Raw genomic sequence first — 26,157 nt, forward strand, 5'->3', positions numbered from 1 at the left:
GTTCTTCCTAAGAATAAAAGACGTTCTAAAACATAATTATTTCAGCACAGAAAGAAAGCAGCAGCGGCAGCAGTCCCATATATATATATAAAACGGGCAAGAACAGACTAAATTCACAGGCTTGCATGAACATTAGTTTTGACCGCAGATCACTGCAATCACTTGAACCTCTCTATAGATCAGAAGCAGGCGCTGCCAGGGCGAAGAGGCAGGGAAGGAGAGGATACACCAGATAAGAACCATTTTTCTTTCTCAGATATCCAAATGCAGAAGAGACTCAAGATAAAAGGGTATCTTACCCTATCTATTTCACTGTCGTCAATTCCACTGAGATCTAATTCACCATCTCCTGCATTTTCACCTACATAAAAGAACACATTTTAATTAGCTAGATATTTCTTCAAAATCAATCGCAATTCAAGTTCTATGGTAAAACAACACTTCATAATTGCCTTTCCTTCTGTGTTCACCAGTGAGGTTTAACAAGTTGCTCAGTATTTTCGATATGGGGGTATTATATACACCAGAATTCACCACACTGAATTAATTTCAAATTCAGGAATCGGTACAGTCCTCTTCAGTACTAAAAATCTGCCGTTCATTTTCAGTTGCCTCTTTTTTTCCTTCCTGGTTTACAGCCACAGGTTTTCACCATGAAGCTGAGGAAACCATTTTAGGAAGATGACACCATTTTTCTTTCATCGTCACATGAATTTCTCTGTCAGGGCCTATAGGCTGGTGATTCATCTGTAAATTACGACTTAGAAAATATTTTCTGTTTACAGAGAAGCAGCATGGGCCAGTGAATAATATTTCATGCCGACAGTCGTACCATGGCTTTATTCTTGATTCTCTCTCATCAGTTGAACCACTTAACTCATAGCAGTTCTCTAAAAAGATGTGCATCAGTCTTTTTGCCTGTAAAATGGGAATTATTAAAACATTTCCAAATTTTAAAATAACTTGAAAGCTATGGAAGGGTCTAAATAAACATTCATCGATAATGAGTTTCTGTAATTACAATTTCACTGTCATTTTTATAGTTCCATAGTTACTAAGACTTCTGAAAACACAGTTTTTTATATTTGATCTATTAAAAAGCATAACAGCACAGAACTGAGGCCTAATTTGGGACCAGCATAACTTACAGCAGCAAAGCGATTTTCCACATCATATTAATGTACGGTAGTAATACACTATTAATGTAGTCCAGGTAGAGAAGAAACTAAATGACTCAGCAAAGACTTATTCTGGAGAATGAAGCAAGCTTCTTGGTCATCTCCATTACATCTAATCAAGACCGGACAACTGATAACCCAACCAGCTGCCAGGCGGGAAAAATAAATAGAGTTTCAGCAACCCGCAACAGCAAATTAAAAATGAAACGGTGCAGAACAGCTTGGCATCTGTAGGGATGCTGCTCCCTGTTCCTGGGCAAGTGCCTCCCAGCTTCCCGAGACCGCTGAATGGTTTTGGCTGCCCGGGTCGGTGGCTCCTCGAAGAGCTCGTTGGCTCCTGGTGGAGCTGGGGCTCCTTGGTCCTTGGCAGGTAATGGCAACGCGGAGCCTTGAGGGGCATCAGCTGGGGCCAACGAGCAAAGGTAGCAATGAGGAACGCTCACCGGAGCTACAAGTGATCCTCCCCTGGGCAGAACTCCGGCGTTAAAGCAACTGCCTGAAGCACGTGAAATCACAGCGCCGGGAGCCCAGCCACAGCTCGTGTAGGAGCACAGGGTGCACTTCAGGAGGCGGTGTAAAGGCCCTGACTCTCAGCTCTGCAGGCATTTACTGGTATCAGACACCGAGCACTTACAATTTTCTTTTCAAAATTCAATTTAACTAACAGAAAGTTTTAAATTCTTCCCACGCCAAATCAAACACAGAAGGGGTTTCAGCCCAAGGAAAATGTTCTGTGGCAAGGCATCGCGTAACGCTGCACTCTGATCTTCTTCCGAGATTGTCTCACAGTAACAACTTTACCAGTTCAGTTAATCTGAGGCAAATAGGACTGAAAAGGCCTTACGGAACATTTCTCCCTAACATTACATTCACAAATTGACTGGACTTCAGTCCCAGGGTGTAAAAGATTTGCTTTACAACTTTTTTTCCCCAAAATACTTTGAAAATGTAAGGATTTCATAACAACTACGTAATTGGTCATCACATAGACTCGTCTCCACACTGTGTACGAAGAGCAAAAGCTCTGGCACTGGGGCCACCAGCTCCTCGTGCAAGCTCCCCCTACCACGCACACAGGGATGCAACCCAAGGATGTGGCAAAGCGTGCCCTTACGGGAGGCTGCAGAGGAAAATCAAGGTGAAAAAAAACCACGTCCAGGTGGTTCGTTGCCTCTTTATAACAACTTGAATGTAACCCACCGGAATTTTTTAGCAAGCCGTAATCAGGCGAAGCGCAAAGAGGAGTCGTTGTGTGCTGCATCCCCAGTGGGAGCACGGGGCGTGCTGCAGAACAGCACCGCCACTCTCTCCTGCTGGAACCGACAGACGAATTTTCCAGTGAGTTAAATGCTCAACTTGTTCACCAAGGCAGGGAGTGAGAACTGTAGGCTAGTGTCTGAGACGCCTTCCCAGGAGACTGCACACCTGGTTCCAAGAAATGCTTCGTGACTTACACAAAATAAAATGGCTCGACAAAGTGCGAGAGTGTGCCCAGGGCAAGGCAACCCATCTCCTGGGTCTGAAGGAGGCTGTGCAGAACCGGGCCCCAAACTTGGCCTCCCAAATCCTGGGTATGCGCTGTAGGCACTGAGCTGTAGGGCAGAAAGGGGGTGGTCTCCTCCCGTCCTTGTTTTACCAGCCCTTTGGCCAAGATTTTGGAGGAAAAAATAAAAACTTTCTAGTTGGTTTATCTGAACCAAGAGAGGTTTTATTTTTCCCCCATATTCATTACACATTAGGGATAAAATTAGAAAGGAGCCAGCCTCAACAACCACTAATAAGTTCTGAAAATCACAAGGCTAGAAAATCAAAATCTGGAAGTCGTGTCTGAGAACTACTCTGGACTCAAGTCACAGCTCAACTTTACATAAAATTCTGTGCATTCCCAAATTATTTGCTGCAAAAACTGTCACAGTGTCCTAGGAACAATAAAAAATATCCCACCAAAATCAACTGCCGCTGCTTTTATTCATCATTAAACACCTCGCTTTGCCTATAGTCTGCTATATTTTTGGATCAGAGGTTTAAAATTTAATATGGCACAGCACAGTAGATGTCTGTTTCCTTATACAGCCCTAATATGCCAGACTGAAAATGATGTAATTTCAGGCATCATGAACAATTTCACATGTCATTTTAAATATAACTTGTTACTGAATTAGGTGCCAGTCCTTCTCATTGGATCAATTAGCAACAGGGACAGAAAACTCATTCTCCAACTGGTAAATTGCAGAGAAAAATCCAGAAGCAAGTTGTACGTAATAAGCATTTCTTAGACCCCATAACGGCAGTAGAGGGAGTAATTGCAGGATATCCACTCTGCCTGCAAGTAGCCCTTTCTTCTGCCAACGTGATAGGCACTCATTAAGTGCAAGGAGGTTTTCAGAAGAGAAGGTGCCTTCAAATCCCTAGTTTAACACTTTCACTGGAGGAAAAAAAAAAAAAAAAAAGGTGTTTTGTCACAGAGTGCCAGTTCGAAAAATAATACATTCATTTTGATCTGAAAATTTCCATGGCAATCATTTCCAACACGAGCAAACCCTACCAGCCATAAACAGTCAGCTGCTGCACGTTACAGAGCTCACTCCGGGGCACAGCAAGTATACCCCTTTCCTTTTCATACACCAGAAAGATCTTCCCAGCTGCTAAACTTCTCAGAACAATTTCCAAATGATCATTTTCTCCTTTAATAAAAGGGTTGAAATGAAATTTTCGGCGAAATGAAAACACAGATGTGACCAACATCTGGTCCAACCTCTTAAAAGCTTATTTAAAAGCAATGGTGCCATGTGACACAGCTCGCAGCACGGATTTCTTCTGTTAAAAAAAAAAAGGAAAAAAAAAACGCTTTTCTGCAGGGCACAGACAAAAAATAAGTCCTGCATTGAAAGCAGCAGCCCCCCAGCTCCTGTATTTGAAGGAAACTACTGTTAGAGGAGCGGGCAGCGAGGCAGAGGAGAAGCGAAGCAGCTGGCTCCGTCCTCATCGCGGTTCTCTGCCGCTAGCAGGGGCAGACAGCGCTTCCAGAGCCTTCAAGCAAGGTCCCGCCAACAACATTCGTGGAACTTACCACTGCCAGTCACCGGCCGGCTCCCTGCGTATTTCAAAATAAAAAACAAAAAAGCCCTTTCTTTCCAGCTTTTTAACATCTTTGCCAGCCGACTCCAATAGACACGAGGGCTACAAACAGACATTGAGGATTAGGTTTGTAAACCTGCAGGATTATTTACTCTTCTTGTCATTACTAAATGCATACTAAGCCCTCTTTTAACGCAGTCTCCCCCTCTCCTACCTCTGTGTATCCAGTTAAATGTATACATAGCACGCTATTATGGGGATTTATTACGGAAGAATAACTCTAGCTGCTATATTTTAAAAACCCACGGTTTCGAAAACCGACATTTGAAGGATGTGTTTTTCTGTTCCTCGTGCAGGAGGCAGAACTATTTATTGCACTGCCCAGATAAGAGGATTTCCTCACAGACAGAAATGAAGGCTGAGCACTTCTCAGGAAATCCTCTGAAGCTTATATAATGGCAGGCACCGGGTCCTCCTGTCCCACGCAGCGAACACATCCTCCGCCGCACGGCCGCATCGCAGCTGCAGAGCTGGAGGAGCTTACACAAAGCAGCCTGCCCCCTTCTCCAGCACCACGCCAGCCGCCAAACACCCGGAGCATTTAAGAAACGCTCTGGCGCCAGAGCAAGGCAACATGCAAAAACAGCCGGGAACGGTGTTTTCACCAAGAAAAACACTTCAGCAACGAGCCAAATAACCCGAGCCCTGAGCACGGGCATCGGGAATTGATTGCTGCTCCCCAGGGAGGGATTAGAAGCAGCGGGAGCCCCTGGGGGAGGAGGGTTTCTGCAGCCAGGTCTTGCGGTGTTGGTGTCATCTGGGGAGCCACGAGGACCTCGGCAGGAGGCTGTAGCTTCAGGTGAAAAAGGAGCTCCACCACCTGCACCGGAGTAAAATCGATTAGTCGATCAGAGGGGACAAGAACCTGCCTGCAGGGGATGGTGCTGATGGACCGAGGTGCGCGAGGAGCGCCGTCATTAAGCTGGAGTAACCGGAGGGGAGCGGGTGCAGCGCGGGGCAAAGGACGGAACAGAGCAGGGCACCAGCAGAAATGGATGGGAGGTGCTGCAGGAGCAGCAGCAGCACGGCACGGCATGAAGCACGGTGTGCAAGGACAGACCTTGTGTCTGTGGGTGAACAAACCCACGCCAGGTCCAGGTGCGTGCTGCCCGTGTGCCTGCAGGAGCAGGGGCTGCTGCCAGCTTTATTAACATTGAGTGAGCAGGCTGGGAGGTCATCTCGGCAGTTTAGGCTGTTTTAAGCTGCTCGTTGCTTATTACACCCAGATAAGGCACCTCTCCGTGCAACTCCAGCCTGCCTCGCCATGCCCCAAAGGCAGAGCAGTCCCTGCCAACAGCTCCGATTTCCCCCGGCCATCTTTGACAACGTCCCATGTGCTGTCACAGCAAAAGTGCGCCAGCCGCAAAGCAAAGTAGGACAGGCAAATTGCTCGGTAAGGAAGGGGGCTCTATCGCTGGCCCCTGAAGCCTGCCGTTGCATTTCTCTTAGAAGCGAGGAGGCTGGAAACTTGGCTTTCGGCTGGAGAGGACCCCGTAACCTTGCCTTGGCAGAAGGAAATAATAATGTGACAGACTTCATTTATCTTTGTGCTGTATGCGTGGCCTCGCCGAGGCCACGCATACAGCACAAAGATAAATGAAGTCTGTCACATTATTATTTCCTTCTGCCAAGGCAAGGTTACGGGGTCCTCTCCAGCCGAAGCCAAGTTTCCAGCCTCCTCGCTTCTTAAGAGAAAGCCAACGGCAGGCCCGGGGCAGCGAGGCCCCTTCTTCCCGGCAACGTCCATTGCTGCCGGCTGGAGGTGGCCGGACGCGGCTCTGCCTGGCGCCGCTCTGCCTGGGAGCACGCGGCCAAAAGCACTGGCACGGCCAAACACCCACATTTGGACTCTAAGGAGAGCAAAGCCCTACAAGGGACAAATGAAGGGCAAAGAGGGAAGAAGCCTGAGCTAATAAAAACAAAGAAATGTCGCCTATCTGCTACACACCGCGCTAGTGCAAGCAGGAGATAACAGCTTGCAGTAGCAACATAGAAGCATTATTATTGCTTGCAAGGTAAGCTTTTCCAAAAAAAGGGATGCACAGGCTCATTAGCTTTGTCGCTGCTCCCGTCTACTGTAAATGTTTGCCAGAGAGCAAAGAGGAACAAGAGCTGGGATCAGCCCGCCTGATCTGCAGTTGCTGCATCAGGCTCAGCCGCCTCACTGTACGCCGAAGGTTTTCCTTCGAGACTTGGTCTTAACACCGCGCACAGCTACAAACCCGTCTTTATTAAGTGCCTGCATCTCTATTTCCTCGTGCCGAGAGTCAGGCTCCAGGTGTTAGGTTTCTTCTGCGCAGCTGATTGACGTCTCACGGCCCTCCTGCCTCAGCCGCTTTCATACAGCGGTCGCAGAACAATTATCCCATCGCAAGGATGGGATTTCAGGTTTTTAATTAATTAAATTTCAATTTGGGAAAAACAAAACAAAACAAAACAAAAATGCTGCCGCTCTTTGGTAGCATGCCCACGCTGAAAAAATTGCTGTTGTTTCACCTCACAGTGCATGGAGGATCTAAGCAAACCGCATCCACGCATTTTATATCCACTTAAAGGTTATGCCACTAGTCTAACATGGAAAGTTGATAACTTAAACACTAATTCACCAGAAAAACACTTAATCGTTATGTTCTTTTCAGAGATCCCCTCTGCAGTGTGTATTTTTAAAGCAGGTAATATGAAAATAGTCCAGCAATAAACAATGCCGCTCTGATTCCTAAGGTTTTTTTTGAGAAGGTGAGCTCATGCTTATTGAACTACATAGCAACACGAAAAGCCCTTACGAAAAAATCCTTTCAACCTCCCAAAATAAATACAGCTGAAAGTTAAGCTTTTGAACTGAAGAACACCTTGAGAACTGTCCTCAGAAGCAGCAGCAGATGTTCCTCTTCTTTAATAATGTTCGTGTGCCCCCAGCACCTTTTGAAAACAGTGCAAAAGAGCATCCTTTATGCAACCTACTTGATCCAACTCTTCCTTCTTTTTTAAGATCACAACTCCGCTGTCATGACCAAGTGCTCAGATGACAGCTGCTCTCCACAACATGCCAAAAGCTATTTCTTGCTGACAAAGCCAGTAACTACCGATGACCACCTTGACAAATGCCCAGAAACATACTAATTACCTATCGCGAGTGACATTTTTCAGCTCCAAAGCAATGGCACAAGCTCCCGTGCGAAGACGCAAGCCTTCTCCAGCTCATGATTTGTGTGTCTAACGATGCCAGCCCTGATCACGGCGCGCCTGTGGAAGATGCAACATGGCTCCTGACACACACTCACATCTCGGCCTTCGTCCATATGCTCAACTCTCTGGCCTGAGCAGCCATGAACTTAAAAGGTTTTTAAAATGAAGACTACACAGACAGAGGCTCTCCCCTACTTAGTGCTCTTTTCCATCTGATTTGGAAAAGTCACCAGTCCCCTGCTGTATTTTCCTCCATTCTCTTTTATGCTGTTCTTGGCACCTTCTCTCTCCTTTCCCTTCCCCCGTCCCTCCTTCTTTTTGGTGCCTTCTGGCCTCTATTTTCTGCGTTTTTTTTAAATCTCTGCAGGGGTATCCAACAGTAACAGTTCGTATAAAGGAAAAGGCCAAGGAGAAGAACTGACCAGCATCTTAATCAGCTCCCCTCTTCACACCCCGCCAGTGCAAAGTGCCGCTGTATCTCCTGCAGAAGGCGACGGCTGTGTTACGCCCGGGAGAGCCGACGGCAAAGGGAACCAGGCTGAGATCACAGCCTCCGGCTCACTTTCTCTGTCTGCCAGAGCACTATGTAAAACAGCGAGAGCACTTCGCACAGGAGCCAGACATGAAGGGAACAGCTGGTTTTACGTTTAAGTGCTGGGCACCATTTCTGCAACTGCAGCTAGCCGGTTAAGCAGCCAGGTCTTGCTGTGGGCGCTAAATGCTCCGCTGTCCGTCCCCGCGAGCCCAGGATCCTTGCCTGGCCAGCACTCAGCCACCTGAGCAGAAGGGCATATGTTTTAGTGAGAATTAAACCTACTCCTGCGACGTCTCTCTTAAATCTACTCCTGCGATGTACCGCCTTCCACACCCCAAATGAAATGAGAACTTAAAAACAAATCCGAGAATTCTGCTTGGATTATTCTTATCTATACGTTTTTAATTATGAATTAAATTCTGTTCCAACAGGAAAGTTTTTAAACGTTTACAGCCATATATATACACAGCGTGTAAGGCAGAAACACAGAAGAAATCAAGAGGCTCAAAACACAATATTTTAGAGGCTGATTTTGACTGATTGGAACTTAAAAGGAAAGCTAACTTATTTTCCTAGGACATCACTGGAAATTCAAAGTTGGCTCTGATGATAGCCCAGGAAATTGGCGCAAATTTCCTTTAGGAGAAGTACGTATGCTTGACCTTTCATGATGAAGTGCAAAGCAGAGCCCAGCCTAGCTCCGACACATCGCTTGCCACGTCAGAGATCCTATACCTGTCCCTGCACCCTTACCCAACAGCTCCACGCCCCAGGCCAGCGTTAGGCACCTCCAGGCCACAGACTCCTGCACACTTTAACCTGGTGTATGCCAGCTCTGCCATTAACGAAGCAGCTTCCCCTCCTCTGCAGGGTACAGCCTCTGTGCAGCCAGGTACAGTGATCTGGACCAAAGAGCTGCTCCAGGTTAAGATCAACCCAGCAAAATAACTCACACAGATGTGAGAAAGAGGAACAAGATGAGCTTTCCACTTATAATTTTCTTCTGATCATCCTTACCTCCTCTCAGCAAAGGCAGGCTAACGTCTACCCCCTCCTTTGAGGTTCAGAGCTGGTCTATGGTAGATCAGATGACAAGCTCAGCACTGGCCACCAGGAGCTACCTAGACCACAGAAATGCTTCAGCAGGCAATTATTAGCACTAAGACAACAACACAATATAGTGTATTAAATTATATATCTGAGTCTTCGTTCAGAGAAAAAAAAATCAATTTGTATGCTGGCTATTTACCACGCTGTCCAGGCGGGCTGAATGGCGAGAAGCTGTTAACTGAAAGAAAATTATCAGGTAAGAAATTTCTCATTTTGCTACCCAGCTTCTTCCTTCCTTCACTGCTAATGAGAAACAGCAAGCAGGGAATTACAGAGATGGGGAGAGGAAAGCGAAGGTAAAAGTTCATTATTATTATTATTATTATTATTTATTAAAGTAGAATAACAGGCAAGAGTGGAAGCTTCTCTACAAAAAGCAAAAGCTTTTAAAATGCAGCAGGCAGGTGGGAACGAGGCTCAGACAGGAGCCCTGTCCCAGGGCCCCAGGCATTTCTGTGTCATTTGTGCAGCCCTGGGGAGCACGTATGGATGGATCTCTGCAGCCCCAAGCATGGGCCTTGCTCGGGTGGCTCCAGGTGACAGCAGGGCACGGCTGCAGCTCATTCCTGTTGCAAGCAGCGGACGTGCTTTACCAGGCTCCTCGGGAGGATGGGCGTCCATTCCCTCTGCCTCTCCCCAGCCGTTTCAGGGACTCGAGTGAACATCTTCCCAGATGCACGTAGACCGTGGTGAAGGATTGTAACATTTTGCCTGCAGCAGCTCCGAGGCCCCAATGCCTTGGCATTTGATTAGACTGAGCCGAGCACATTATAATTAGCATGTGTACTCCATATGCTTGGGATACATCGTTAGAGCACTGGAATGCCCTCTGATACCACAACTTTCCAACAGAAGAAAGTCGTGGAGAAGTTCCTGGAGAATAATTTGTCTTATTCTCCAGGAACTGTGGCAAAAGGCACTCCCATGCACAGAAGGTTTCTAGAGAAATAACCTTTCCCCGACAAAGCCCAGCAGCGTGACTCACCTATTAATAAAGGAGCCGGTTTCAAAGCCAGCCTTTCAAGCTAATGGCTACCAGGAAGGCCAGCCATATGCTTGTACAACCTGTCACGCTGATTAATCTTAACATCAGACTGTTGTATATAAAGTTTATATAGTACCGAGACTATATTTCATGTGTCGTTTTAGCTAGGTTATGTACTGCTGATTTTACAGATTTTCACCAAGCTGCCATTCTTCTCTGGGTTGTAGGCACACGGAAGACACAGTCTGAATGTGGATCAGATACAGAAAGAAGTGATGAGTCTAGAAGATTTTAGTAAGCCTCAAAAACCTGGTAGAGGGCTAACATATTTGAAAGTGAGCACTGGAAATGAGAAGGTCCCGTGCCCCGTTAAATGTAATTTATTCTTTATTTAAATGTATTAGGCCTTTACTTAACATGGTATTGCAGAGGTGGGAAGAAAGTCACAAATCATGGCTGTCTTACATACACTAAGAGGATTCATGGCTCCTTCCGCCATGCACCCATTTTATTTTACAGCATATGGCACAGTATCAAAGTCGTTCTTCTTTAATTAACTGAATAACGATGCTTTCCCATGAGGCTAAATCTAAGTTCACCATAACACACTATATTATGGCAACAATTCTCAGAAACATGACTACGTGTCTGCAACCCATTTGGAGAGAGGGATGTGCATTTCATGTACCAATCCATTTACACACATTCGGCATTAAATGCTACACTGATTTCTTTGAAATCATTCAAGTTTACTTCCAATTAACTAAGACAAAGTTACCTTCAGAAAATAAGATTTAGATAACTTTTGGTTTACTTTTTCTCTAGAAAATGAAACTAAAACCACAAGATCCTCTTTTTAAACCCAGACTTACTGTCCTTTTCTATGGAATAGCTATTTATATTTTATTTCTTCAGATAAGACTAGGATGGACTGTTCTCGACATTAGCTTTAACTAGGCAAACTCTTTCCACAGGAGACTTAAGCATCATCGACTGTGCCATGAAATCAGGCTGGGAAAACGGGATAACAGAAGGGAGAGATGAGGGAAGAGCTAGCAAACTGCATAGATAGAAGCCCTACCTCCTGAAAGAGTAGGATTTTGAGTCCTGCTAGCCAGATAAAGCAGAGGATACTAACGGCCACACAAAAAACTCCCGTGCAATTTCCCTTACACCATCAGAATCAACACAAAAATCTTCAAATGCTAAAATAAAGCCTAGCAAAGAAACATTACTGCCAGTGACTGCCAACTAAATCGAAGGATCTAGGTTCAAAGCGTTTGCTGGCAAGGCCAGAAGCTGCCACAAAGACTTGAAGGGCTCTGGCAGCACACGGCCCATGGATCAGCTCCTCACCTCCCGCTGAGATGAACCAGGCACACGGACCTCAGCTGTGCCATCGCCCCCAGGGAACGTGGGGATGGCGCTGGAGCGATGCCACTCGGGGGCTTTGGGGGAGCAGGACCAGCTGTATCGCTCACCCTAACCAGGGCCTAACAGACCCAGAGCCAAATCACTACTTCTGGCAGGGATGGCAGGGAGTCAACGACTTTCGGCCTGCCCTCAGAAGAGGTCTGCAAGTCGACGGGAAGCAGCTTGCGGCCAGGCCGGTGCAGCCAGGCCGCAGCCGACAGGCAGCCATGGCCAGGCCCATGGCACCCCTACCTCAGGCATCCCCTCAGCAAGTGACACCAGCGGGCACCGTCGTGGGCTATGAAGGCAGGGATCCAGGCATCTGTGTTCACAGAAGTTTGATTCTCAAGGTGCTCAAGTGCTTTCCAGAGACGATTTCAGCGCCGCGGTGACACTGCAGTCAGTCAGCCTGACGGGCTGAAATGGCTGCGCATCTACGGGCCGTGAAAAGCTACGGACTCTGACATCCCACGTTTTGCCCAAAAGGAGAAGATAGACTTGAACAACGCAAAGTCATCTAAATCACAGCCTTAATTGTACTGGCACTTAGAAAAAAAGGAAGGAAACAAGAACAATTTCAAGCTTTTGTGCTATTTTTAGACACTGTATTTTTCTCTGTATTGTAGTAAATTAAAAGTAGAAAACTTTGGACACAACAAGAAGAATTAGGAAGCTTGCCAAGTTTTGGGGAACCGACAATTAATATCATACTATTTAATTCAACAGAGTAACTACGTGACACTGTACGGTTCCATGTGTTTTCTGTTCCAGCGATTGAAAAATCTGTTAAGCAAAGAAAAAAAAAATTTTTTTTCTTTGTTTATTTATTTCTAAATCACCAGCATTGCAAACTCATGCTGGTATTTGAAAGTCAATGTGGGCTCTCTCTTGTTATGCATCCTTATTACCATAAACATTCCACAATTGGAAATTACTTTTCGTGATGCTTAAGCCAAAAAGAAAATAGCTGTATTGCATCTGCAGAACCAAAAGCAGTAAAACGCAATAAACATTTATCTTTGTCATTGGTTCTGCAAACCGATCTGTTCAGCAAGTAGGTGCCATTTTTACACAGTTGCTTTATTACTACATAATTATTGATGCATGAGCCAAGTGCTCTCTCAAGGAAAGACTGTTCTTAAAAATGAGCTTGTTAAAAGTTTAAGTGCAAACCTTAGGATAAAAAACAGTGGCTAGATTTCATCTGAAATAAACTTTTAAAGAGAAAGACGAAAAGTAGAGGGACAATTTCAAAAAAAAAAAAGCTACGTTTGAGGCAGGCATGAAATTGAAACAGACAAGAAGCTTTAATGTGATAGAAAGAAAGAATTGGGGACATCTGTACCGAGAATACGTTGTAACTAGCAGGAGGAATTATCAATCTAGTGATGTGCCAGCTCTCTGCATTTCAATTGCTTCACAGGCCATACTATAAAAATTGTTTGCAATGAAAGTAGTATGAAGAATTCCTAGATTTTATTGCTCCCAGTGATATTCTACCCAGTTTGTGTACACGGATTGTATCCTTTCAAGTACAACACCACTTCGTATTAGTACCTCTTTAAATTGCTTGCCCACAAATATCGTTCCATGTTCAGAATGCCTCAATATTAAATTTTCTGTTTCAGTCAAAGTACTTCAAGAGTTTTTATCAAGTTTTCAAAGGCAAGAAGGTTTTATGCAAGCTTTCTGAAAGTTTCGATAAAGCAACAAACTTTAAGTTTAAAAGAAGGCTTTCTCAGGAGAGAATTCAGCATACCTTTAGAATCCCCTCCCCACCTTGTTAAGCCAAACTTCCCATTGCTCAGAGATTTCTAAGTGCTGCATTGCTGGAGCCAAACGTCAAGTATGAACCTTACTCCCTGTACAAAGATCTCGCATACAAAATGATCGTGGACAACAGCGTATCTGAAATTGCCCATTCCAGTTCAATGGAGGGCCTTAAAATCTTTCCAGCACTCATACCTCAGCGCAGGCCTGACTGACACTCAGCCTCCAAAATACGCGTTCCCACTTAAGATGCTGCCTAGATGGGAAACCAAGGGTCTGGTGGAAATGTGGGGACCTATAAGAAAAGAACAGTCTTCGAGAGCATCACCAGAGAGCCAACAGCCCTCACGCACTTCGCAGCCCTCACATATCCCACGCTCGGTACCCCCACAAGGGGACATCCCCGTGGCACCAGCACAAAGCTACCAGCAGGATCACCACACACCACAGGGGGCCATGTGAGACCTAGAAGCAGGTGATGGACCTGAAGCAACAACTAGTCCTTGCGTGACTTGAAACTGTTATTATGAAGGCAGAGGGTGTAACTTTCCATGGACTTAATTTTCAGACTACACGGGAGAGCCTAGACGTGGGATTTTAACAGAACAGGTCTGCTCACATGGGTACAGGACAAAAAGCTGCCAATCTGGAGCTTCCAGCAGAAAGCAGGGACATGGGAGGAATACATCTCAAGCACTGGAAGGGAGCGCTCAGAAATGCCTCCTGAGCACCAGGCCTTCTGACCCAGGTGCTACAGGCAGAGCTGCTCTTCTCCTCCACATCGACATGGTCCAAAGCACTCCTCCAGCCCCAGAACTCATTCCCCTTCCTTCCCACAGCGGGTGCCACCTCCCTCAGACCTGCTGCTACACCAGACAAGTTGTCATTCCCTTGCCCACGTCATGCAAATGGCCCTGTTATTAAAATGCTTGCACGAGCCCGTGGTATTTTTGACACAACCAGGTGAAGGAGGCGACTACACGTGCACTTAGTGCAGCAGATCCGAGGGGGCTGAGCTGGTGGAACAAGACACTTCTCAGCCTGGTCACACCTGCTCTGTGATACAACTGGAGACCAAACTCAAACGGTGCAGGAGTTTCATCTTTGGGCTTGGGGAAGAACTAAATGCAGCAGCTCAGCACCGGCTTTGCTGCAGCTACAGAGCTGGAGGTGCTGTGGAGGCACGGAAAGCAGCGCTGCTACCAAGTGACAGAAACTGTAATGAAGATAAGGTGCAAGAGACTTTACGGAAAAGCAATTTCCTATTTATGTTTTATTTAATGAAAAACATGGACGGAATACAGCAGCACTACCGGTGATGCAATTTCAAGTTGATAAGGATATTTAGAATAGAATAGAATAGAATAGAATAGAATAGAATAGAATAGAATAGAATAGAATAGAATAGAATAGAATAGAATAGAATAGAATAGAATAGAATAGAATAGAATAGAATAGAATAGAATAGAATCAGAAAGGTTGGGAAAGACTTCCAATATGATCTGGTCCAACCATCCCCCTACCACCAGTATCACCCAATAAACCATGTCCCTAAGCTCCACATCCAAAATATTGCTGCATTTCAGACATTGACTTCTGCAATAACATGGATATGCAGTTTTTATCTTTAACAGAAAATCAGTTAGGAACATAACTTCACAAATCATTCCTCCTATCGTCTTGCTCCTGTCATCTTCTTCCTATATAATTGTTAACAATTTGGTCACAGAGAACTGCTTTACTTTCTCACCATCTGTGAACACACAGTGGCTTCCCCATCATAACTGCACCAAATACAGCGTTATAGTAGTGAATTTTCTGGAAAATGGCATGTCCTTCCATCCCCCTGTACAGCTGTTTACTTCTGGCTCATGTGTTTACACCTATCTCAGGAGCATTGTTTCTTGCTCTGAATTTTTTTTCCTGGTACTGCTTAGCAGTATTATTTACTCTCTCATTTCATATTCATTCCCTTATTTCTACTACCCAGTTGTATATGTGGAGGTCTTTCATCACAGAAAACAACTTCCACAATCTTCAGTATAAACAGACATCTTGATTTGAAAGATGAGCTTTATCTTCAATCTGCTAACTTAAAAATAAAGGATTTTCTGCTTCCTTCTAGCAAAAGTTAGCTGCAAAAAATCTGTAGAGTCAACTTTTTGTAATTCTCCTCCCCTGCCCCCCCAAAATTTGCAACTAACTCTCTCTACACAGCTGGCTGGCCCAATACAGTCCACACAATCCTCAACAAAACATCACTTTTTTGTTATTAATAACCAACCTTATGCAGGTTCTTATCTGCCAGTTTCTACTGCTTTGCGCCACTGTAATTAATGAACACTGAAAACTCTAAAAGCAATTTTTTTCAGCCCTACTGAATACTTTCTGGTGAGCACATATGAAAAAAAAAAAAAAAAGATTAAATTGAAAAGCTGAAGACTACAGTAGCCTCATGTTGACAGGTCACTCTGATTCCAGGTCAAAACAGCATCTATTTTTGGCTGCTTTGATTATAATTGCTTACCCAATAAAAAATAAATAGCAATTATCTCGTTGTCACACAAGAAAAAAGACCTAATAAATGAACCAATCCTAAAGTAACATTGAAAAACAAACTGTTTTGGATGCAAACAGGAGTAATAAAATTTGGTTTCCAAAATTATTTTTAATTGCCAACACTGTCAACATTAATGTTATTAGCCTACTGGATAATAAATCCGTTTTAGTCAATGAAGGCATTTAGAAAACCAAAAATGTCAAACTACTATCATACAAAGTGAAACTCCTGACAGTTTCCACCACCAGCCTGTAGCATCCTATCTGAAAATCCCTAATTACAAAGGTCATCTACGCAAGTCTGCAGTCCAACCCATAGATATACATGTTTTTCGTGACCATTATGACAGTGCTGGGATTTCAGACTAACAAACAAAACAGATGAAGTATTTAGGGGTGTGATGAAGTTAATCCTTAAGAGGATATAGGAATTAATTTTTCAAACTAAATTCAAAGCTCCCAAACAAAAGGAAAATGAAAACTGCTAAAAAAAAATTCAAACCTTACAGAAATGGCATGTCGTTTGAAGGCTTTACTTCAGTGCATTTTCAGTTTGCAGGTATTGCCTGTAACAGCTGCGCCTGTACCACAAGAAAAAGCACTAAATGGAGGATTATTTTAGCTTTTCCACAAAATGCAAGACAAACGCAGAGTGGTCAGGATCCACCACAGCACTGCGCATGGATTTATCGTCCATCATATTAAACTCAGAGTAGCTAAGCTGTGCAAATCTGTCTGTGCTGTATTTCCTTCTTCCAAGGGCATGTTTTGTGGCTTCTTGACCTAGGTTAATAAGTCTTTATTCTCAATAACAACTGGGACCATGAAGCCTCCCTGAACTGAACCCAGGTCTCCACTCCTGACACTGCAGATATCATGATGAATTGCTCAAATAACATTCCTCTAAGCAGTTGGCTTTCCATCCGAATTTAATGTTCTCCGTGTAGCCTCCACACATTTCACTTTCCACAGCTCTCTAATGAACAATTACAGTTTTCACCAAGTTTTTTGGTGAAAGATTTTTCTTCCTTTTTGGCAGCAGGGTAGGGCAGGAATGTCCGCTTCTTCTGAAAACAGGCCACCTAACCAAATAGCTGGGAGCATTAATAGGCTCACATTTTTGGACGGTGCGGAAAAGGAAATGTCATATAATTCGCATACTGGCAGGGAGTTACTCAGGTTTTTTAGCCAGGTTTCCTGTATGTCTGTGTCGTCACCCCCCAACACCACCTCCCCCGACTCTCCTTCCATCCGCAGCCTACTTCGACAATGATATAAGAGCCAGGGAGCTATTCCTGAGATGGAGACGTTTCCACAGGTTCCCTGAAATAGGCCTGTGTAAGGACGGGAGCAATTATAAATGCCCCTAAAAGCATCTCCCACCCTGAGAAGGAGCATCTTTTCAAGCACTAGGGTGTGCAGACAGGAGAAAACCTTAAAAAGAAGCCCCACGAGAAGGAAAATTTTAGACTGACACGTACAAACTCTGACGTACCAAAGCCAACCAAGAACACAAGTTTCCCTTAGTATTCAGGGAACAAGTGGTTTCACAGTCCTGCTGTTTAGGTGTGGGGAAGGGACCATGTCTAAGGGCCCAGCTGAGTTTTCTCCCCTTCTCCCTGCTTGCTCTGTGCTGTGCTCCTGGATGTTTCCGACATTTCCATCTCCCTAAATCTAGCCAGGAGAGCAGACAGAGCAGACGATGGCAGACCTGACTTCCCCTCCAAGTGAAGGAAAACCACGCGTTACAAACCTGCCCTTGCCAATTGCTCCTCCTTGCTCCGTTAAAAAGCAGCCCTGATGCAGCAGCACACACATGTCGAGGATCACGAGACGTGGCAGGGTGACGTGTTAGGGCCCCCGCCGGGCACATTCAGCCTCCTGTCCCAGCCGAGCTCCTCCTCTCTGGAGAAGCGGCCCTGCGGTGGCCTCCGTCCCCCCAGAGCCTCCAGCCAGCAGCCGGCTGAAGAAAGCAGAGGGGATGAAGCAGCTTTTCCCTTTTCTCCTCCTGCAAGGGAGGGTGAGGCCTTAAATGGCGGCTGAGCCTTCTCACCAAGCGCAATGTGAGGCTTTCACATTACTCAGATTGAAAAATAAAGCTGATTTTCTGTCAGGCTGTTACTGGAAAAATTCAGGACAGAAGAGACAAGCTGCCCATTGCCCACCCTGCAGCTGGGAGGATGCAGGAGTCGGGGAAAAAAATCCAAGCCTGGAAAAGCTTCCAAGATTCAAAACCACTTCCAGAAATTTATAGAACAAAAACCAAGGAAGGGGAGAGAAGGGGATAAAGAGATTCCCCCTGGCACAGTCGGGGTAAGGCGGCAGCCAGGCTGGGCTGGCCGGAGGCTCAGGGCAGCCTCGGGTCTGTGCGGTTCCCATCAGGAGCCCGATTCCCCCTCGCCAACACTTTCTGCTGACCGCAGCAGCTTTTACTGACCAACACTCTTGCCAAAAGTGGCATGCACTTTCCTACAAGGAGCGTCTGCATTGATAAGCCTCTGGAAAACTCCTAACACATCTATCCACGAATGTTTAAAATAAATGATTCAGCTTAAGCTGCCACTTCAGTTTATCTCCCTGACGCCTATAAAAAACTGCACATTTCTCTAAAAAACTCCCTCTTACATTTGTTTGGAAGTCTTTCAGCCAAACTATGTGATTAGTTTCCATCCCTTAACCTTCCTAGTTACTCACGATATGAATAGGAACAAATTTATAGCATTCCTATCCTTTAATGACATGCAAAGATCTTGCGTGCAAAAAGCGTGTCCATGAATTTTGGAGTACCGCATGCACACACAATACTCATGTGGGAGGGCCATACATAGTCAAGTAAGAAAATTGTGTCATCTGTAATTCCAGCCAGAGACTTCAGGTATCAGAAAACTGTATTCAAACCAGCTGGAGGTCTCCTATTACCATGCTGGCTGCAGCAAGCTCTTCACATCTCATTAACAGCATAATGAAGGCTCAATCAAAGATACGGTCTATCAGGACTGCCAAACGTAGGAATATGGACGCTGACTTAGAAAGATGAGCTAGTATCAAGGTTTTTTGTGCTTAGTTCTCTCAAAACTGGTGAAGAGGTAGCCCTGCCACAGAAAATATTCCCCGGTGATCCAATGGCACACCGAGAGGAAGAGCAAACCCTCAGAGCTATCACAGGAGGATGGTGGCACCGGGTCACACGCTCCTCCTTTCCACAGGTGGTGCTTAAAACCACAAAATCAAGAGCACCATTAAAGTCAGAGCCAAGAAGAAGAGCCACCAGGATGGGGACACGCAGCTTACACTGATGACCAAGTGTACTTTGCATATATAACACAATTAGCGCTAAACTCAGCAGCTTTATTTCTCATCTGTGTGGTAATTATGATTTAACAGGGCTTCATAATGTTCTCTCTAATTAGGGATTATATCTTCTTGTATACTTTCATACGTTCATGTACATTTATGTATTCTCAAACGGCTGGCACTGATGTACTCAGAAAATCTGAGGAAGAAAGGAAGATCACAGAAGAAGCCAACACGCAGAGGGAGTCAACACTTCTCCAAATATTATGAAGCGATGGTGAGTAACGTTTCAGCGAGCCTCCTGCCCATCACGCAGGAAGCCAGGTCTGGGCTCCCCGATGGGGAGCAAATAAGGCTGTCTCAGAGTCACACGCGATGCTGCCAAGAGCCGTTCCTCGACCGCTTTCCACCAGTGCCAGGACGAAAAAGAAGTGGGAGCAGGCAGCTGGGAGGGTGAGGGGGGTGAAAGCTGGAGGAAAAGAGTAAAACCCTGGCAGATCAGCCCACCGCTGCCTCTGTAACCCCATCTTCGGCCACTTTCCACACCCTCTTGGATAAGAAGTTGGAAAGTGCTGGTACACAGGGACGTTGACAACTACTGGATCGATGAGCGCTGTCTGCATGGGGTCTTTAACACCCCCAGAAATCAATGGAAACATCTTTCGACCTCGGCCCATGTGTCAGATTATGCCTGCGGCAGAAATGGAGGCATAAACACACGGAGTAATAAACGAGCAAACTATTAATTACAGACACACACGAAACCTTTCTCATGTATTCTTTGTGAAATTAGCGCTGAATGCAGTTAGCTGGATGCCTAACCAAGCGCAAGACAGCACATGCATAGCGATTTTTCACTGCAAGAGCCACTTACTTTCATGAGGACATGCAGGAGCGTGTTACCACCCACCGCACATACATCATTTGAAACTATTGCCCAGAATGACTGCATGTGAATTTTGATACAAAACAAAAACTAAATCGGGTCTGAAACACTACCTGGATTGCAAAGGGGAAGTTACAAGAAGTTAGTTGGTAACCAACCCCCTGTAGTTTGTCTTTAGCTCTGTTGTTATCAGACCTTCCTCAGTTTTAATCCTGGCCAGAATTAAGTTTATGACTTTTGACTGATGTGGCACAAAGTGATGAACTGGCTGTGTATAGCCTAGAAGTGACACGGGAAGGACAGGGTGACAGTCAGCAAGAACCAGAAGGACAGGAACACTAAGGAAGATGACAAATTATTTGGAGTGATATAAAAGGACATAAAAATAAATTGCAAGGGGAAATTTTACACCTAAGAATATATTTCTTGAGAACAAGAGTCCATGGTATTTGTATATGGCAGTTCCTCCTGTTTGGAGGAACTTCAGATGCAGAAAGAACACGTACACCATGGAGAGGATGCTGGGATGCTGCACCGCCAGGAAAACCAACAGACTGATCTACCACATCTCCACCTCTGAAACTGCGATTTCACAACAAAGCTCTTTTATCGTGAGGAATAAGAAGCAGTTTGCAACGACTCAAAGAGATTTCAGCTCAAATGTCTCTGCAAATTAATATACTTTGTAGGAAAAAAAGTCAAATGTAGTGTTTATTCTAAGCATTTTACTGCCTGTCTCATTAACCCAGTACCTTACATGCCCTCTTTGTAATGCAAATTTGCTAAAATACTATGCTTTCCATAAAACATTCACAGAGACAGTCTCACACTGCTCAAACACCAATTGTAAGCGAAGCAAAAATATACTGAATTTTTCTTAATACCTAGGCTCTGCACCTAAGCCTTATCTGTGCATGCAGTTTGTGAGAAACCTGCTGCTGCTGCTGCTGCAGCCACTGTAGCACAAAGGTGGAAGATTTCCCAAAGCAGATGATGTAGGCAATTATAAACTGAAGTAACACATGCATGAGCCAAACAAAAAGACTTTGTAGAAGGTACCTACAGCAGAGCTTTTTTTTTTTTTGTGGAAGAGAGATTATTACAGAGAGGAGAGGGGATACCATTTATTTAAGGAGGCTAAACATGGCACACAGCGCACCTTCTCACCAAGCTCCTGCTTCATAGCCACCTGCCCAGCCCCGCCGCGTATCACCACGAGGGTTTTCCACGAATCTTCACCACGCAGCAGCGCGCACGCTGTTTCCAACTGCCGTGCTGCCAGCTGTAATACACCCACCCATCAGCACGTGGAGCCCAGCAGGAGATGCAGCAGCATCCCATCAAGGTGTGCAGCCCAGCCTCACCCTGCCGCTCTGCGCTGCACAAGGTGACTTTGGGTTGGAGGGAGAGGAGGGACAGGCAAGGCTCCTGGTTTATGATTTATGCAGCTGTGGAGAGGGCCCAAAATGTCACCCTACGGGTACAACGTTATGATGGCTCTCCCTTTGCCAGCTGAGGTGTTGGAACATGAAATACCACAGCAGACCCGTCGCCAGCCAAGATTCACAATATAAACCGCACTGAACTAAATTCAGACACACAGGATGAAAGCGGAAATTGTATTATCTTTCCTCCTCTCTCCGCAGGTATCAACTATTTTTGTTTCCAGAGATGATCTGTGCCATCTCGAGTGAAACTTGCAGCAGCTGCCTTCATCCTGCGTTTAGTTCTGAAAACTGCTGCTTTTTTTTCAGCCTTGCTGGGGGGGCTGGAAGCCGTCTGATTTTTACAGCCACGCCAGTTGGCCTGATGGCAGATACCCCCTCTGCATACGAACCCTTCCCAGATTTCCCAGCACAGTGAGGCAGAACTCGAGACATGTACGCTGTTCTCCAATGGGGCTCAGGGCTAAGATGCGTAGGTGACCAGCAGCACACATCTTTACAAAGAGTTTTTTTTTTTATTCTACACAGTAATATGCAAACTGTGAGCCAGGTGTACCTGCCAGCCTGTCTGCCAGACCTGGTTCCCAATCATCCAGAACACACTGAGGCTCTGGTACGGTTCTTGCACCCAAAAGGAAACCAGGACCTCGGAGACGACGCAGCCACACCACCCAGCCAAAAGGTAGAACAGGCTCAGAGATTGGGACCACAACATGTTTACCCCGCAGTACAGACAAGTGAATTTGATTCAACATGGAAATTTTAAGTGATTAAAATAAATCCTCAGAGTCACTAAAAAGAAAAAAGTTTGGGACAGGATCCACAATCAAAACACAACCAAAACAGTAATTCAGCAAACCCGCTTCACAGCATATCAAGAACACAAGCACCTGTTCAAATGCCCACAATGATTTCCCAGATGCATTAAAAAATAATGAAGATACTGAAACCTATCTGGTTTTGAACATTCGGTTAATTTGGCACATCCTCCACTTTTGGAAAAAAATAAAACAAACCAAAAAAAACCATAGTAAAACACAGACGAGCCCTAGCATGAGCAGCCATGCGTTCTCCTGCCCACCTGCCTGAAGCCCAGCTCAGAGGAACACACCAGGCTCTATCAGCTTAGCTCATCTGTAGACTCACTTAGACCTCAGCCCATCCATTAAAATGGTCAATAGCGATGCCAGCTGAGAAATGTCCATCACCGGGAGCTCATCTTTACAGGTCATCGGCCAGCCAGGCAACAACAGCTTCTAGCCATTACTGACCTCGCTTTGACACGAACCACTGATTTCCAGGAGAAAGACGAACCATGAGCCATCCATTTTCTTAATCATAATTAAAATAAACACAAAACCACTCAGCTGTTTCTGTATGCTTTAGTTCATACCAAATATAAACGTGCAATCATCCTGCTATGTTTCTGGGATGTGAGCACTAACATAATAAGAATCTGAATGCATTCAGTTCATCCACTGAGGCAGGGAGTACCCTATTATAAGGAGGTGCCGCTGAACAGAAATTAGCATCAGAACAGTTTGGATAACAAAATGTTCTGGTGTGTCAGCCTCCAAGTAAGCTGACAGAACAGATTTGGGCAGGTGTGTCTTATGATGGAAAAATTAACTCTGATAAAGAAAAGAATAAAGTGCCCTTTAGACATGTTCAGTTCTCAGTGTCATTAAGATGCAAAAGGAATTTTAAAAACTGCCATCTCCATAAAGCTCAAGCACGCATAAGAGAAAGCAAACAATCCTGCCTGAATGACTGCCTGTTTGCACTACTCTCTGCCCTATGGCTCTGGCAAAATTGGATTCTTTCATCAGCCCTGGTCTTACTGTTTTGTACAGAGCAATACATTACAACCAGACTTTTTCTTTTTTTTAAGATAAAAAGTAAAACCACCAAAATACACAACAAAGTCCGTATCAATGAAAAAAACAAAACATACAACCAATTCTTTTCTCTTCCAAACATTTTAAACATTTGTCATTTGCAAACGACAGAAGATGCTCAATCAGAGACAGACTGCATCATGGTTGACTCCAGTAAAGTGTCTCTTGTGAAAGCCTGCCTTCATCTAAAATTCTCGTACTTGGGTTTTAATTTCCAGCCATCCTTACACGAATCCGCTTCCTCCAATTTCCTAATTGCGACTGCAAGGCTTAAAATATGCCCATCAGCTATCGTATAACTGCAAATCTACTTGACTAAGAAATACACATTTTCAGGCTTCAGAAAATAATTAGGCACTCCAGATTTTCCTTCAGCCTCCTGAGGAACAGACGTCAATGACCAATATCAGCAACTTAAACCACGGGTCTCATCCAGCCTCACAACTCCTGCAGCTCAGTATTACAGCAATTCACTGAATTGCTACCACAGTAACCATCAAGATACATGGAAATTACACAACATATCCTCTCTCAGCTTTTTCTTGAACTGATCTCTTACTCACCAAGTTCTCGGTCCTTAGCGGATATACACTCTTTTATGGACTCCGTTATGCCAAGACTAGCTGCAGTGGGGAGTGGACCAAGTAAGGATTCTAGTGCGGGTGGTCTTACAGGAGCTTCATTTTCACTTTTGCAGTCTTCACTTGTTTTTAGTCTATCCTTCTGAAGAAATTCATTATAAAAGTCCTTGTTTAAGTGATTAGCAGCTGCTTCCAGTTCCTCATCTTCTGCCTCTTCCTCTCCAAATACGCTAGATGCATTATCTTCTATAGATTCTGTAAGGGAAAAAAAACACAAACAACAACAAACCAACAAATCATTGCGTACCATCTGTTACAGAAACTAAGTAAATAGAGAGGGACTCACTACAAAGATTTAAAATAATAATGAAAATCTGTAGAAAATATACACAGTATTTTAGTACTATGTATGAATATATGAAGTTTCCAGATGCTCTTCAAATTCATTACCCTGGCTATTAAAATGTATTTTTGTGAATACGGTCATCACTTAAAATAGAAGTATTGTGTTATCAAATTATGCCAGGTAAAAGGGTTTTTTGAAAGAAGCCAACTACTTATTGGGATGATTACAAATAAAAAATAGCCAATTAAACCTGCACAGAGAGCCATCATGCCAATTTGTCCACTAGGGCATTCAGTGACCAAGGGGTCTGGATAAAGGTCCTCTGCAACTCAGGTGTCAGTGCCAAACTTATACTGTTCCAGGAATGAAAAACAACCAAAGTCATTAATGTACTGTAATTGTAATGAACGGCTTTTATTTTGTTAGTGTTATTTTGTATTATTATTTTGTATTAAGTTATGTTGGAGGCTGACATTTGAACCAACTACTTGGCATGATGCGCTGAAAAGCAGAGAGAACACCGACACAATAAGTAGAGATTTTTTACTACACAGGCATATACGTGATCACATTTATCATAATCAAGTTCATACACTTATGACTGTCTGCAGGATATGAACGCATTATTATTTAAGTAGTCACAACATTTTATAGACTTACCATCTTTAGTGAAATTTGCAAATACACCTTTTGCTTTTGGTCTACTATTTTCTAATTCAATCTCTATTTCATCTTGATAGCTTGATATTTCACCTGTGGTGATGAAATAAAAATAAAACTCAGCAATCATCAATGTAATTTTGAAGAAATGAGTGATCTGTTACACTAAACACAATTTATACCTTCAAAATCTTCCAGCTTTTTTGATAACGCCTTCTCAAGCTGAAATGAAAATAAACAAAATAAACGTGAAATTACTACAAAAATACCTCTGTACTACTTGTGAACTGTATATGCTGACACAGAATCATAGGGTATTTTAAAAGTAATAAGCAACTTTCAAATCCCAATTCAAATTATTTTGTTATTTTGTATTGTCAGCCAGGCAAGACAAACAAGTTTCAAAATACTGACCCATTTCAAACGTTATGTCACAAATCTCTACACTTCAAAAGGAACTTTCAGCTCTGGCGAGCTGCAAATAAAAGGCCCCATTCTTCAACAGTTAGACTTCATGACTGTGTCTGTAGGTGAGGGTGAGTGCAAAACAGTGCTGGAGTCGCTGTGCAGAGGCCACACACAGCACGCGTGCAACGGCAGACTGAAAGACTGACCTACAGCATCCGACAGACTCTTGAGAACATCATAAACACATCGACAGCCCTTTAAATGATAGTATATTTAGAATATTAAATATTATTGCCTTAAAAAAGTGCACAGTTTCTGATCCCATTACAAGGCATGAACCTTTTCAACTCTGGTTAACTAGGACAAGAGAGCGCACACAGCACACACAAGAGCAGTGCAGACATTAGGACAGCTTCTCAAGCCACAAGCTCAGCTTTATTTGTCACATGAGAGACTCCAGTTTTTTAAGGACACAAAGATCTGATGCTTCACTTAAAGTTCAGAGCAAAAGAAGAGAAACACACACGTCATCAGAAAGCAAGCATAAGGGAGAGAACAGTGCTTGGAGTAACTGCATCGCCTTGCAAACAGGGACACACCTGGGCCCCCCGCACTGAGCACCCCTCTACAACACAGCAGTCGTGTGCTAAGCACCGAACACCAGTATCCTGCAAAACATGGGAGCTCCACGGGTGCTCGTTTGCCCAAACACCCAAAAGTCCTGATCTGCACTAACAAAAGCAGTGACTTTGTCCTTCCCGCAGT

At 44.4% G+C, this 26,157-nt stretch overlaps 1 protein-coding gene across 3 annotated transcripts in view; it reads right to left on the reverse strand.

Moving 5' to 3' along the window:
• BRF1 (BRF1 general transcription factor IIIB subunit) overlaps nt 1–26,157 on the reverse strand; it is a 175,553-nt gene that overhangs the window by 48,399 nt on the left and 100,997 nt on the right. For all 3 annotated transcript variants that reach the window (XM_080593999.1, XM_080593997.1, XM_080593998.1), the window contains exons 9-12: nt 25,167–25,206; nt 24,985–25,077; nt 23,961–24,233; nt 300–361 (exon numbers count right to left, since the gene is read on the reverse strand). In XM_080593999.1, the coding sequence (XP_080450125.1) occupies nt 300–361; nt 23,961–24,233; nt 24,985–25,077; nt 25,167–25,206 (468 nt within the window). The remainder of the gene's footprint in view (nt 1–299; nt 362–23,960; nt 24,234–24,984; nt 25,078–25,166; nt 25,207–26,157) is intronic.

This window comes from Anser brachyrhynchus (assembly GCF_964034855.1).
Source record: "Anser brachyrhynchus genome assembly, chromosome: 5".
Taxonomy (NCBI): Eukaryota; Metazoa; Chordata; class Aves; order Anseriformes; family Anatidae; genus Anser; species Anser brachyrhynchus.